At 31.1% G+C, this 15,402-nt stretch overlaps 1 protein-coding gene across 1 annotated transcript in view; it reads right to left on the bottom strand.

Moving 5' to 3' along the window:
• The window catches only part of LOC139512586 (zinc finger protein GLI4-like), a 95,468-nt gene that overhangs the window by 66,752 nt on the left and 13,314 nt on the right, over positions 1 to 15,402 (bottom strand). Inside the window, exon 3 of the mRNA XM_071300309.1 lies at positions 4,026 to 4,137. Within this exon, the coding sequence (XP_071156410.1) occupies positions 4,026 to 4,110 (85 nt within the window). The 5' untranslated portion in view covers positions 4,111 to 4,137. The remainder of the gene's footprint in view (positions 1 to 4,025; positions 4,138 to 15,402) is intronic.

Genomic DNA, 15,402 nt, shown 5'->3' with positions numbered 1-15,402 from the left:
GGATTTGAACTCACAACCTCAGTGCTGACAGGAAGTTGAAAAGCCAAGAAAGTAAAAAAAACAATCCCAAAGTAATAGATAACAAGTTCTTCAACTAAACCCTAAAGAAAATCCTTCCTAATGTATGGGAACAATATGACACCAGCATAATCAAAATCTGTTGTAGTAAGTTCCATGATAGCCAGGACTTTCTTATCTTCCTATAGGTACTTTGTCACTTAAACAAATTATCATGATCATTTACTGTTGGTAGTCTTAATTTAGAAAGAATAACTGAGAGTGTATCCTAACTATGCAAAACATTCAAAGTGGTAAAGTGAAAATGAATGCATTTGAACGAATTCTCTGTTGACATGAACCATTACATGCGTAATTCCTTATTACACAATAACAGATTAAAAAGTAAAAGTATTAGCTTTTAACAAAGAACAAACTTGTTTACTTTGATGAGTTTTTGCTAAAAATAACATTGATTGATGCCATTAGAATGACACTGATTTATCAATGCAACTAAAATGCTTAACAAGCAAAAACAGTATTCTCAAACAAATCTTCATTTATTATGGCAAAATTGCAGAAATAATTGAAATGCATTTTTTTTTAAACCAGCATGGGTGATCTTAAAAATGAAACATGAATGTTGACCAAAATGGTGAATAAAAAATGGTAAAGTGACCGACATTTGAAAGGAAGGTTATATGCCAACCCTGGTTGCATTCGTATAATAACTTATAAGAAGAACAATAAAAGAGATCCCCAAAATTCAAACTAGATCTGTATTTTGTGGTTATAAACATTGTGTTTCATACTATTTGGTTGAGTCAAACTAAAGTTAGAGAACAAAAACTAACTTTGGGACATACAGATGTACCGACAGACGTTCATACAGATGGACAAGGGTAAAACTTAATGCCCCCTCAGCTAGGGGGGCATAAAAATTTAAAAATTCAATACAGAAAGTAATGCATGCATGCAGTGACCAATTCAAGGTTAAAGGTAGTAAAAAATTACTGAATGCTTAAAAATTGACAATGGCATTGGTCCATGATAATGCTAATATATCTGCCTACCAAATATCATTGACTTATCACAACTTTAACATCTAAACTATGCAAAACATTCACAGTAAAAAGACCTTGACTAAAGGGATGGGGACAAAATAATCTCCATGGAAATGAGATGTGCCAATGCTTATATATTTGCATACCAAATTCCATTGACTAACCACAAGTGGTTTCCTTTCTCACGGACAAAACTAGATTTGTATGAAGGCATCATATTGTTTTGTCTGTTGTGCAGTGCAATCAAAAATATAGAAAATATACACATTACACATATGAACTCAAATTTCCAGGTATTTTTGTATTACATGAAACACAAATTTTATTACTGAGTTTGCTTAAATAAATTTTCAAGAGATGTAATAGTACATGATAGTAAATCAATATAATTTTGAATAACCTGTCAACTGAGAAATGAAATGAACATGATGTACATGTATGACATGTTCATTAAATAAAGTATGTTAGACCCCATATGGGCATATCACACAAAAGTACATGCATGTCAGCATATTTTCATATCAAAACCAATTTTTTTTAAAAGACGTTTAATCATGCAATGTAGGTCATATGACCTCATTCTTTGTCACTTAGGCTCGCTTTTTAAGGTGTACTTCTGCAAAATTAAACAACTGTGTGTCAATCAGCTGTGGGGTAGTGGGGATTGAAATTACATTTCATTAAATGCAAGATGCATTAAATTTCTAGTTAAAATAGGAATGGTAAAAAAAGCCTCTCAACCTGATCTCACAAACACAAACAATATGACATATTTCTAATTTGAGATTAGCCCCAAGTGGAGATAGTAATTGACCATATTCCTTCATCTCACCCCCTTTTCAACTTTGATAGAAGAGTAACTTCAACTGTAGTAGAGGAGTTGGTGCAATTTGGTTTGCACTTTTGATTAGATAAAAACTAGTAAGAGATTGGACTTGTCTTTTTTTCCTAGGTTCAGCTCCATGTTACTGTGTATAAATATAATATGGCAAAACAAGAATGTGTCCCCAGTACACGGATGCCCCATCCGCACTATCATTTTCTATGTTCAGTGGACCGTGAAAATGGGGTTAAATCTCTAATTTGGAATTAAAATTAGAAAGATCATATCATACAGAACATATGTACTAAGTTTCAAGTTGATTAGACTTCAACTACATCAAAAACTACCTCGACCAAAAACTTTAACCTGAAGCGGGACAGACGGAAAGAAACGAACGAACGGACGGACGAACGGACGAACGGACGGACGAACGGACGCACAGACCAGAAAACATAATGCCCATAAATGGGGCATAAAAATGAAAATATTCAATGCTGTTAAAATATTTTAAAAAGATTGATAATTGAAGACGTTTATTTTTGCTAACTCAGCTTGAAAATGGCAAATAAAAAAGAAAAAAAATTAGGTTTGTTTGAATTGTAGTTAAAAAGGTAATCATCAATCCCCTTTTTAGGGCATATTATACCCGGGGGGGGGGGGGGGGGGGGGGGATGGATGGGAAACAGTCAAAGGTTTTAATCAAATTTGATCTCTTGTATCTTAGGAATAACAAATGCTATAAATCACATCATTAGCATTCCACTATCAAGATAATGTGACTATTTATAATACTGCAAATGATAAACTCATCAAAAAAATGAAAAAAATGCTACATACATCATGCACAAAAACTTGTAAAATGCATAATAGTGCGATTATAACTTAGCTGCATATGAGCGTGCATACATTCTGCAATATGTTTGATGAATTTTGACCCCAGATTGTAACAGGGTATACACAATAGACAACTTCATTGCAACCAACTTGCTCTTCCTTATTCAATGCATTTAACCCCTTATTTTTATATTCCTGCTGAATCTGCAATTTTAGGCAAAACAAATGTATTTACTTTGTTAATATTTCCTTTGTAGACTGTTTTTTGTTATTACTAGTTAAAAGGAGGATGCATAACAGTCAAAGACATTTTGTATCTATATCACTAAAGGAAGAGACAAAGGACAAGGTTCACTAATGGCACAAAATGGCCCAAAATATCAACTTTATCATAAAACACCAAAAAGGTCTCAATTTGGTTCGTAAATGGGTCTATTTACAAATTATAAATGCTAAATATATCAGTTCTTTTCATAAGAGTACAAGATATTCGCCAAAAGTAAGCCCATTTTGGACATTTTGTCAAAATATGATGATTTTGTGCATTTTTCAGACCTAAAAGCTATTGAAACACATTGGCAGCCACTTACGATCCAAAATGTGTTGTAACCAAAAGATTCCAATTTTGATATAGATTTCATCAATATAAAAACTTTTTGGGTCGTAGATGGAGGCCAAGGTTAATTATGCCAAAAACGATTGAAATTATGGACAAAAAGTACCAAAATTGACCTTTTAATACAAATTTTGCTCATTTAAGGGGTCATTGCTCCATAAATAGTAAAGGAAAGTGCCAGAAAAAATATTTTTGTCTTAGTAGTATTATCACAAGTATTTCTATGTGAAATTTGTAATTTTTTGGCCCAATTTAAAAAACATAAAAAATTCAGGGCCAATTTTAACCCTTCGTGAACCTTCTCCTTTCTTTGAGCCGCAACTCTTCTACAACCTTACAAAGTCGGAATTATTTGTGATATGAGTTATGAATGTAGTATTTTGTACTATCTAGATTTGTCTTTGAAACAATCTTTTTTCAATAGAAAACACCAATATTGAGGAAATATCCAAATTTCAAGACCATAATTGATCTGTGTCTTATACACTTTTGTGCATGCACAGTCGACGTAATCCCTGCGAAATTTATAAAAACTCTTTTTTTCAACACTTGCACAATTGTACCGCAATTTTGTGAGCATCTTCTCCTTATGTTAATGTGTAGGCCCATTGTATTACTTTTAGTATCCGCGTTACTTTGTATATTATTTGTTTTTAGTATCAGTGTTACTTTGTACATAAGTTGAATTTACCATCTGGACTGGTCTGTGAACTGGTCGACTCTTTGGTTGGTGCCAAGTCGATGTCCGTAACGTTTGGACATTCTTCATCTGACATACTTATTTTTTCTCTTCTTCATTACTCCTGAAATGATACAACACAAAACTCAAACAAATAATTCTTTCTTATAAGTTTACAGAAAACACAAGCATTCTATAAGCAGGCCTCGACAATAACGCTTGTCCGATTGTCCGGTACCAGAGGAAAAAAAGGTCGGACAAGTAAAAGCTGTATCAAGCTTGTCCGTCGGGACAAGTACAATTATTCTGCAGAAAATAAATTTAATCCAACTTTGATGAACAAAGTAATTTATTATAAACAAAAAACAAGAAAACAAATATTAATTTGACATGTTTCTGTATTCTGTTTATTCACATGTAAAACCTTTTCCTTCAACTTGTTTACTGGCAATTGATAATTTTTAACTGGTTCTTTGTCAGGTACTTTTTAACAGGTAAAATGTATACTATTCTCGGGGAAACCAGTCTTACTGATCGGAATCAATGATGCGCTTTGTAGATAAGGTAACTTTACAGGACAGTTCGTCACCCCAAAAGATTCAGCTCCAAGTTTAATAGACAGTTTGGCACCATATGAGACATATTTAGTAGACATGATTGATAGACAGTTTGACAAAGCAGGAGACATTCCGGACCAAGACAAATCAGTACCTCATTTTGCTACATTATTCTGTTCCTTATAATAAATGCCATACTGAAATTTTTTCACAAAAATATTTTTTTTATTTACCATAAAATTCACACAATCATATTTGATCATAAGTAGAAAAAAACAATACTTTCAATATGGTGACCTATAGTTGTTAATTTCTGTGTCATTTGGTCTCTTGCAGAGAGTTGTCTCATTGGCAATCAGACCTTATAATGGCTTATCTTCTTTTTATTGAATGCATTTGAATAAACTTTTTTTCAACTTAAAAAAACAAAACAGAATACAAATCCAATGAGAGTACAGGCCTATCAGATGGTGGCTCATGTTTAGAGTCTGGTGAGACTAGCATTGATGAAAACTAGAACCTAAGACTAGACATGACTAGTTTCGCAGTTGTACTTGACTCATCATTTTTGAAAAGTATTTCAAAAGAAAAATAACAAATTCTGTTATATTGTTTAAATTTGTTTTGCTCCTTTAATCAACTAAAAATGTGAAAAGGTTATTTTTAATAGATTTTTTTTGGACAAGTAACAATATCATTCGGACAAGTAAATGTTGGTATGTACTTGTCCTACAGGACAAGTTGAACCAGGTGCTCCGCAGGGCGCAGCTTTATACGACCGCAGAGGTCGAACCCTGAACAGTTGGGGCAAGTATGGACAAAACATTCAAGCGTGATACAGCTCTGAATTTGGATTGTGATCAAGTTTTTGACATTACATGGTTTTTTTTTAACAAAACAAATGTCAAGATTTTACAAATCAATTAAAGATTTCTTCTTCAAACTTTTTAAATCTAAAATTAAATAGTTGACACAGCATAGGTTTCTGACACAGAATGAATGTGGTCTAATGAACTTAAAAGTTTTTTTTTGCCTTTGAGCAATTCACTATGCTGTTGAATATTAATCCTCTCAAAACAATGTTTGAAGAAATTTTCTTTTTATTTATGAAATCTGAAATGAGAAAAATTTAACCCCCCCCCCCCCCTTTTTTTTCACATCCCCGTTTCCCTTTTTCCAAAACTGATATCAATTCAAATTTCTAATGGAGTTTGCAACAATAACTACTCTTTTAAATACATCATAAAATATTAAAATGTAAAATAAAGTGCTTGTTATCACTGAATGGTAAAGATTGGTTGGTAGTAAAAGTGAATATACATTGTTTATTGTATAAAACAATAAAAAAAACTTCATCAGCAACATTTTATATTGGCAAATTTCCAATGAAGTTATTTACATAAAGTTATTGGCAAATAAAAATAGAAAATGACATCATAGTCATGTCTGGCAAATGTCCAACATACATTATCTAAAAACATTTTAGATAAGATAAGGAAAAAAAGCTTCATCAGCAACATTTTATATTGGCAAATTTCCAATGAAGTTATTTACATAAAGTTATTGGCAAATAAAAATAGAAAATGACATCATAGTCATGTCTGGCAAATTTCCAACATATATTATCAACTACTATTCTATACAAAGAAAGATAACTCCAATTTAAAATTAATTGCTATTGCACAATATTGTGCAATTAGATATTTCTTGCTATTGTGCAATACTGTGCAATTGAAAATTTCTTGCTATTGCACAATACTTGATATGGAATCCTGATTTGGACCAACTTGAAAACTGGGCCCATAATCAAAAATCAAAGTACATATTCAGATAAAGCATATCAAATAAGCCCAAGAATTTAATTTTTGTTAAAATCAAACTTAGTTTAATTTTGGACCCTTTGGACCTTAATGTAGACCAATTTGAAAACTGGACCAAAAATTAAGAATCTACATACACAGTTAGATTTGGCATATCAAAGAACCCATTTATTCAATTTTTAATGAAATCAAACAAAGTTTAATTTTGGACCCCCATTTGGACCAACTTGAAAACTAGGCCAATAATTAAAAATCTAAGTACATTTTTAAATTCAACATATCAAAGAACCCCAAGGATTCAATTTTTGTTAAAATCAAAATAAGTTTAATTTTGGACCCTTTGGACCTTAATGTAGACCAATTTGAAAACGGGACCAAAAATTAAGAATCTACATACATAGTTAGATTCGGCATATCACAGAACCCCAATTATTCAATTTTTGATGAAATCAAACAAAGTTCAATTTTGGACCCTTTGGGCCCCTTATTCCTAAACTGTTAGGACCAAAACTCCAAAAATCAAACCCAACCTTCCTTTTATGGTCATAAACCTTGTGTTTAGATTTCATAGATTTCTATTTACTTATACTAAAGTTATGGTGCAAAAACCAAAAATAATGCTTATTTGGGCCCCTTTTTGGCCCCTAATTCATAAACTGTTGTGACCTCAACTCCAAAAATCAATCCCAACCTTCCTTTTGTGGTCATAAACCTTGTGTTAAAATTTCATTGATTTCTATTTACTTATACTAAAGTTATTGTGCGAAAACCAAGAATAATGCTTATTTGGGCCCTTTTTTTGGCCCTTAATTCCTAAACTGTTGGAACCAAAACTCCCAAATCAATCCCAACCTTCCTTTTGTGGTCATAAACCTTGTGTCAAAATTTCATAGATTTCTATTCACTTAAACTAAAGTTATAGTGCGAAAACCAAGAAAATGCTTATTTGGGCCCTTTTTTTGGCCCTTAATTCCTAAACTGTTGGAACCAAAACTCCCAAAATCAATCCCAACCTTCCTTTTGTGGTCATAAACCTTGTGTTAAAATTTCATTGATTTCTATTCAATTTTACTAAAGTTAGAGTGCGAAAACTAAAAGTATTCGGACGACGACGACGACGACGACGACGCAGACGACGACGACGCCAACGTGATAGCAATATACGACCAAAAAATTAAAATTTTTGCGGTCGTATAAAAAAGTTATTGTAGAGGCCTGATAAGTATTGCATGGCAATACATAGTCCCCTACCATTGCCTACCAGTTAAAAATTCATTGTATTGGAACAAAATTAGAACTAGATCTATAACATGTAAACTTTTTACCAAATATCAAGTCAATATCTTCAAGCATGATGAACAAAATGTGTCCATAGTATACGGATGCCCAACTTGCACTATAATGTTCTATGTTAAGTGGACCATGAAAATGGGTTAAAAACTCTAATTTGGCATTTAAATTAGAAAGATCATGTCATAGGGAACATGTATACTAAGTTTCAAGTTGATTGGACTTCAACTTCATCAAAAACTACCTTGACCAAAAACTTTAACCTGAAATTTGCACTATCATTTCCTATATTCAGCAAACCATGAAATTGGGGTCAAAACTCTAATTTGGCATTAAAATAAAATAGATCACATCAAAGGGCACATGTGTACTAAGTTTCAAGTTGATTGGACTTCAACTTCATCAAAAACTACCTTGACCAAAAACTTTAAACTGAAGTGGGACAGACGGACGAACAGACGAATGAACGGACGCAGACCAGAAAACATAATGCCCCTCTCCTATCGCAGGTGCATGGGGCATAAAAAACTTTGAAAACAGATTATTCAAGTGAATTTTCTATGTCCAAGGACCATAACTCTGCACAAAATCATCAGACTGGAAAATAATTGGAACTTGATCTGTATCTTGTTGAGATAAAACTATATCCCAATTTTCAAGTCAATATCTTCAAGCATAACGAAAAAAAAGTGCTGAAAACTGATTATTTGAGTGAATTTTCCAAGTCAAAGGACCATAACTCTGCAAAAAATCATTAGACTGGAATAAAATTTGAACTTGATCTGTAACTTTTCATGATAAAACAATACACCAACTATCAAATTAATTTCTTTAACATTGCAGAAAAAAATGTGGAAAACTGATTTGCTGGACTGACGGATGGATAGACAGACGAAATGTTGGCACAAATAAATGGAGCAGAACCAAATGAAAATTAGATCAATAACCATGGTAACCCATCATAGTAGATTCACATACTAAAAATCAGCTCAATATGCATATATGTGAAGAAATTTTTATTTAAAGAAAAGTCTGTAGAAATGTTTGTTGCAGAATGACACTATATAACCCAAACAACTTTGACAGGTAAGGGTATCACTTTATGACCCAAACCACTTAGTGGTAGGCCCATATGAAATTAAATAAAACAAGTATGTTATAAAACTGCAAAGTAATTATTTCATAATTTGCATTACGTCACTTAAAGTAGATAGGTAGGCACATGGTGTAACTTGACTTATGATTGACATCAGCTCTGGGATTTAAATACATATCCCAACATCATCAGTTTTTCTTTTTCCTTGTCCAAAAACAAGTAAGATTTGACCATATCTTAATCTTACATATTATTATCATTTATCATAGGTATCAAGGATCCCAGTCTGAAATTCTACAAGGGCTTAATTGTATTATTGACAGTACAGATCTGCAGATCATTGCAAACCACCAAATATCAAAGAAAACTTTTTTTCTCTCTTATTTACAGATTTTATTTCAGCACTTTAACTAAGTATAATGTTCTATTTTAATTAACAAGTAACAGGCTATTATTTGAACTTGGAATTATTTTTAATTATGGAATTTGCATAATTTCTTGTGCTTGAAATTTTTAATAGATTCCATGTTTATTTGGTATTATAATGTTTTGAGCTGTTCATAACACTTTCCATACAATGTATTTTGTATAGATAGTGTTGTGCGCGGCACAGTACATTCTATTGAAAATGTACTATCTTCTTTGTAATAGAAAGTGTTGTGCACAGCACAGAACATTAAAGTATAGAATAAACATGGAATTTATTAAAAAAAAATCAAACCAAGAAATTATGTAAATTCCATAATTGATAATAATTCCAAGTTCAAATAATAGCCTGTTAAGTGTTAATGAGCTTTCAATTTCACTGATTGTTCGTTTAGAAACTCTCCTAGCTAATTTCTAGTAAATAATTCAGTTCCTCTCTGAAATTGATCTCTCCTACTTGCTAGGAATGTAGTACAAAATGTAATAGTAGAACAGCAGAATAAAATAACTGAATTATATCAATATATCAATGAATTGATAAAACAGTATAATTAGCCTGCAGAGTTGACTCAAAATCTTTCTTTTCCTGGTGGTCCTTGAAGAAATCTACTGGTCCTCACTATTTTTTCTATTGCAAATTTTCAAAATGTGGTGGTCCTTTGGATATTTTGGTGGCCAAAACCTTTGGACCACAATTATTTTGAGAACTGTGAGCCTGTCATTGACACTGATTCCTGAGTGTCTGTTTATCATTTGTTCTGATTTTGAATATTTATGTTAGAAATGAATATTAAAATTTTGACATGACTTTTCCAGTTTAAATTGTTGTCTTCTGTTACTTTTGACAATTAGTACATGTGTAAAGTTAAGGGTTATAGTTTATGACTTTTTTGACACTGTGAATTTAATGAAAATTAAAAATGAATGGTAACAGTTTAGGTCACAATTTTTTTAAATCTGAAGAAAGGTTCATAAACAACTCGACTTCATGACAATTTTAGATGAATGTCTGACATATAGATTAACCTTATCATCATTCTATTTACCAATTATATTGACCTATTTAATATTGAATCTGAGGAGGGACTGATTTATTTATAAGTTGAAATGAGCTTTGAACTAGCTGTCAGTAACTGTCAGTACTATAAGATGAGTGCCTCAGGTCATTTTACTTTTGTTAATTTTTTTTCATCCCATTGTCAATCTGGCTAGTAAATAGTAATGGGAAGATGTGGTATGAGTGCCAATGAGACAACTCTCCATTCAGGTCAGAGCATTGTTTGCAACTGATTTTTAGAGTTTGCTGTGTTCCACCACTGTTTAAGTGCTCACAAAAACATATTAAACTCTGCCTCATCCCTAGTCTATAGCTTTTAATTCAGAAGATGTCATAATGGATGCAGTCTGTCATGTTAGTTTTTCATTTAATGTCTTTATCAAAATTCAGGCCATAGGATTTTTTGTTTGAATTGTTTCACATTTTGTAAAGTTCAATCCTCTTAAAGCCGACTATAAGGTACTAGTTTTGCACATTGTTGAAGGCAAAACATGCAGTGATCTATGACTGCTTACATCCACATAATTTAGACTCTGGTGGATAGTTGCCTCATCGGCAATCATACCACATCTTATCATCATAAAACAGGTAATCACTTTTGTTGACCAATGAACCATGCAAATAAGGTCAAGTAAATTAACCATGTGCACCTTACATTGTACACATAACATATTGTAAGTGTATTTTTTATACACTTAGAATCTTAGATTTGAACTGACTATCATGACTATGGAAAATCTTAGTGATAACTAATGAACCTTGAACATGAAGTCAAGGAAAACAGACATATGCCAGACCCAAAAATTACACATTTATTCATCTTTTTCAAGATATGGATTATACAGCTCTTGTAACTTCTGATATCTCTATAATAATATATTTTTACATGTTTATAAAATGTATGTACAAAAATATGCAGTCCCATCACAATTAGCTTCACTTTTTTCTAACTCTGCATAAACTGCCTTGGGAGAGACAAAAGCTATAAGTGAAGAAAACATCACAATGACTTGCTGATATTTAAAATATGTCTAAAAGTAGTTACTTCCACTTTATTATATAATGTCTCACTTTTGGATAACTTTGTAAAACATAATAAAGATTGGAGTAAGCAAGTAGGAAGATAACTTTTCACTGTTTCCAAGGGACATAACTCTTTTAAAAATAATTGATCAAGAATGATTTTTGAACTTCTCCAAGAATTGCGATAAACTCTGAAATAAGCTCATAAACATCTGGCAAGAATTGAACATGTGATGCACAGAAGGAAGGACAGATGGAGTCATAGACAGGCATCGGTATTTCTGTTCCCTCACAATAAGTAGTGCGGGGGGATAATTAACCTTAGGGTTAAATCAGTAGGCTTGTTTCCCTATATATTTATGTGTCCTTTCCATGAACAGTCAGGGGACTTACTGAAATAAGTGATTTTTAAATCACTTATTTGAGTAGCAAATTCCAGGTTTTATCACAAATTGGGATTTTGTAGTTTTTTCAAAATTTTAAACACATTAGGTTTAAATAACATCTTTTAATTAGTAAAATTAAAAAATATGAACTTTTTGCTTCTTTTAAGTAGCAAGTTTTATGCCTTTGATGCTATCATTTACCTGAAAATTCTATTTTAGTTGAAAAAATGCTATAATAATGGCTTTACATAATGAACTGATACTTTCTTAAAAGATTTTTCACAGCAGTGGGAGTATTTTTCCTGTGAAGTTCAGGGTTTCATCTTTCAGATTATGTAATAAAATTCTACTGTTCGCGATAAAAATTTCACTGTTCGGGGGTGTTGAAATTAGTGGGGGTTATTAAAAGAATGATACTCAAAGAAGTGATTTTTGGGAAGGAAATTGAGGTCTGATACTTAAACAAGTGATTTTTATGTCATTATCCTAGATTCAGTACAAGGTCATCACCTGAAATGACCTGGTCATCCTAGACAACACAGATGTTGGTTCTGATAAGTTTAGAAACATAATTAGTCCCTGGATCATTAGTATTCTATATTCAAAGCTACACTAATATTAAATCACTTCTTCTAATGATTAATTTGTACTACTTAAATAGGTGATTATTAAAGAAAGACAACTCTAACTTCCAACCTTTATGGAAATAATGTTACTTGAATCAGTGATTTAGAAAATCACTTGTTTAAGTATGTCCCCTGACTGATGAAGGAAAACTTAAGATTTCATTCAGAGAGCATTTATTTGAAAAATTTCTTTTAATAGTAGAGTGATATTGAACTTTGACTAAACTGAATCAAAATCAATCAACCTCCTCCGTTTTTGTATATCTTCCAAATGTAACAGTTTACTTTTGAATTCAGCATGGGAAACTCTAGATTTCATGCAAGAAGCATATATTTCGGACAAAGGGCAAACAGTTGGAGAGATATAATAACAGACAGCCAGAGACAAATCAAGGACTACTGATGTAACTATAGCAGATTAATTTTTCAAAGATTTTCACAAAGGTGAAGATCTTCTCTGTTTGGAGGCTCTGGGAAAATAATTTTTTTGTTTATCACACAAAATGGGTACCCTCAATTGAAATTGCTATTGAAAATTGCCTAATTTCACCACCTGGAAAACAACAAAAATTATCTGAATGTATGCACATAGTCAGGTGCACATATCCAAAGTACAAATGTGTATATATACAAAACATTCTTCAGAAAGTGAAGGCACAAGTTCAAAAAAATGTAGGAGAAATTACACAAAACAGATATCACACACAGCCTCTTACATCCACATTACCTTATAAGCCAGATTCACAATTTGTGCAGCCTGGTAAAAAAAATGAAAATGGGAAGAATTTAAATATCACAATTTTTCTGCTATAATGTCACATAAAACACTACAAAAACAGGTCAAATGATCCTCTATAAAAATCTGAGAAAACATCAAATACTCAACTGACATTGCTGACAGAGGGGAGCATTAAAGACCTTTAAAAAATACCTGAAACATTGTCCATTAAAATATTTGTGGACAAATGGCCATCAATTAGTGCCTATCCCTTTCTTTAGATCTTGCCCTTGTATCAGCCACATAATGACTCAACCAGAGAATCCTAAAAGGTTATACTTGTATACAGTCGCCATGTGTATTTGTATAGAGTTATTTATGGGAATATAGAACCTTAAATCATTTGGCTTTCAGTGTATTATAATATATTAAATTATGTACTGGGTTAAAAAATAAATGGCATTGGTTGACTGGAAAATGTTCTGTCCTAAACCAGACTACTTAAAAAGGCTTGACAGGACAAAAAATTACTAACAAGACAACATAATTTATAGAGGAAATTCTTGTTGAGACTTATTTTGTTTTTTATTCCATTTATTATTTTTCTTTAATTTTATTTTTCTCTTTTTTGTTTTATTAAAGTTATAAATGCTATTTTCAAAAAATATATATATATTTTAAAGTAATGAAATTATGTCATGCATTAATCGCACAATTATAATGATTTTTTTCTTTATGTGTTTTACAGTTTCAAGCAAAAATATGGACTAACAAAAAACTTAAAATATACGATACACCGAGCTAAATTTTTCTTAATTTCATTTTGTTCCCCTTTTTTCTATCTGAAAGACCTGTTTTACTCCTAAATTTATGCAATATCGTTTTAACCCCATCAAAGAATATTCTAAAATAATCAACCATATCCTCTATGTTTACAACCCTTTTATAAAAATATATTAATTCTACATGCAAATGCATAGACATTAAAAAATATAAGACAAACCGCAGATCATTTATAGTAATATTAACAGCACAAATTTACACACCATTTTAAGAATTCAAAATTTGTAATTGAAAAATAGTGAGAGTTTATTAGTTGCAGTTATCCACCAAGTTTTATGGTCCACTGTAAGAATGGAAAAATTAAAAAAATAAATAAATACAGAACAGTACTAAGTCTGTGTCTTTAAGTGAATAAAATGCAGTGGCCATGGCCACAGGAAAAGTGTCTTTTTTTCAAAACATTGCCTATAATCATTATAATTATTTATTGTCAACTTCATTACATTGAAGAGTTTGAATACCTGTCAGTTTCAAATACTTTTCCAAGCACTTAACCGTTAAAATTTTACCCTCATGGCTCAATCCATTATAAAAGTACAAAAAATTAATAACGAAAACTAGATAAAAAGGACAATTGTATTATTAATACAAAGCTGAACTATCATTTATTCTAAAAAAAAATCTTGTATAAAAATGGAATTGCAAAATGAATGTCTGTTTACAAAAAACTGCAGCAATGAAAATTAAGAAATAAGTCTTTACTAGAAAAATCTTTGTACCCATTTTCTTAATGCACATTTAAAAATAAATCAAATTTCCATATGAAATGATTGAATAATTACAAATAGTAGTCCATTGTTATAAGAGAGGGTATCATGTACACAGACTTTAATAGTTCTGGACCATTAACAATGTACTACAGAACATTTCTGGTGCATAACTATAAATTATTTTAGATATTATAGCGTAAATCAAATTAAATATGATTGCATAATCATGATAATTAGATAAAATTACATTTGAAATAGAAATATTGCTAACAAATCTCCTTACAAATTGTGTGGTTGAAATTCCAAGTCAAAAGAAGAAACTTGGTATCACATAATCCAAGTCAAATAATTTTAAATTAAAAAATATTTTCCATACAAATTTTCAATTTATGGTGGGTAATTATAAATTTATGGAATGTGTATATACAACTGCTATGCTTAAAAATGACTTTTGTTGAGATAAATGTTTTAAATATTCATTAAGAGGCAAAAAAATGTTTTAAATATTCATTAAGAAACAAAAAAATAACTAACAAATTATAGGTGTAACTACCCTTCACACCTCAACTGGCCAGATTTCGACAAAATGCATTTGTTTACAATAAATTACTGTAGATCTTATTATCTTATGTTTATCAAAATTATGCTAATATTAAAATATAAGTATAAACAATTGTATAATATATGTATGAAATATTTAACTTGTAGATAACATGTGTGGTTTTAAAATATATACCTACATTTAATATTTTGAAAATTAATCGACAAGGTGTTCTTCCATGCTCCAGGTAGATCGTATTTAAATCCATGTTTTCTTTTTTATGACAATTAAATCCA

Source organism: Mytilus edulis, chromosome 2 (assembly GCF_963676685.1).
Source record: "Mytilus edulis chromosome 2, xbMytEdul2.2, whole genome shotgun sequence".
Classification (NCBI taxonomy): Eukaryota; Metazoa; Mollusca; class Bivalvia; order Mytilida; family Mytilidae; genus Mytilus; species Mytilus edulis.
Note: the sequence above shows the minus strand (reverse complement) of the source record. Positions and strands in the feature narration are given on the sequence as shown.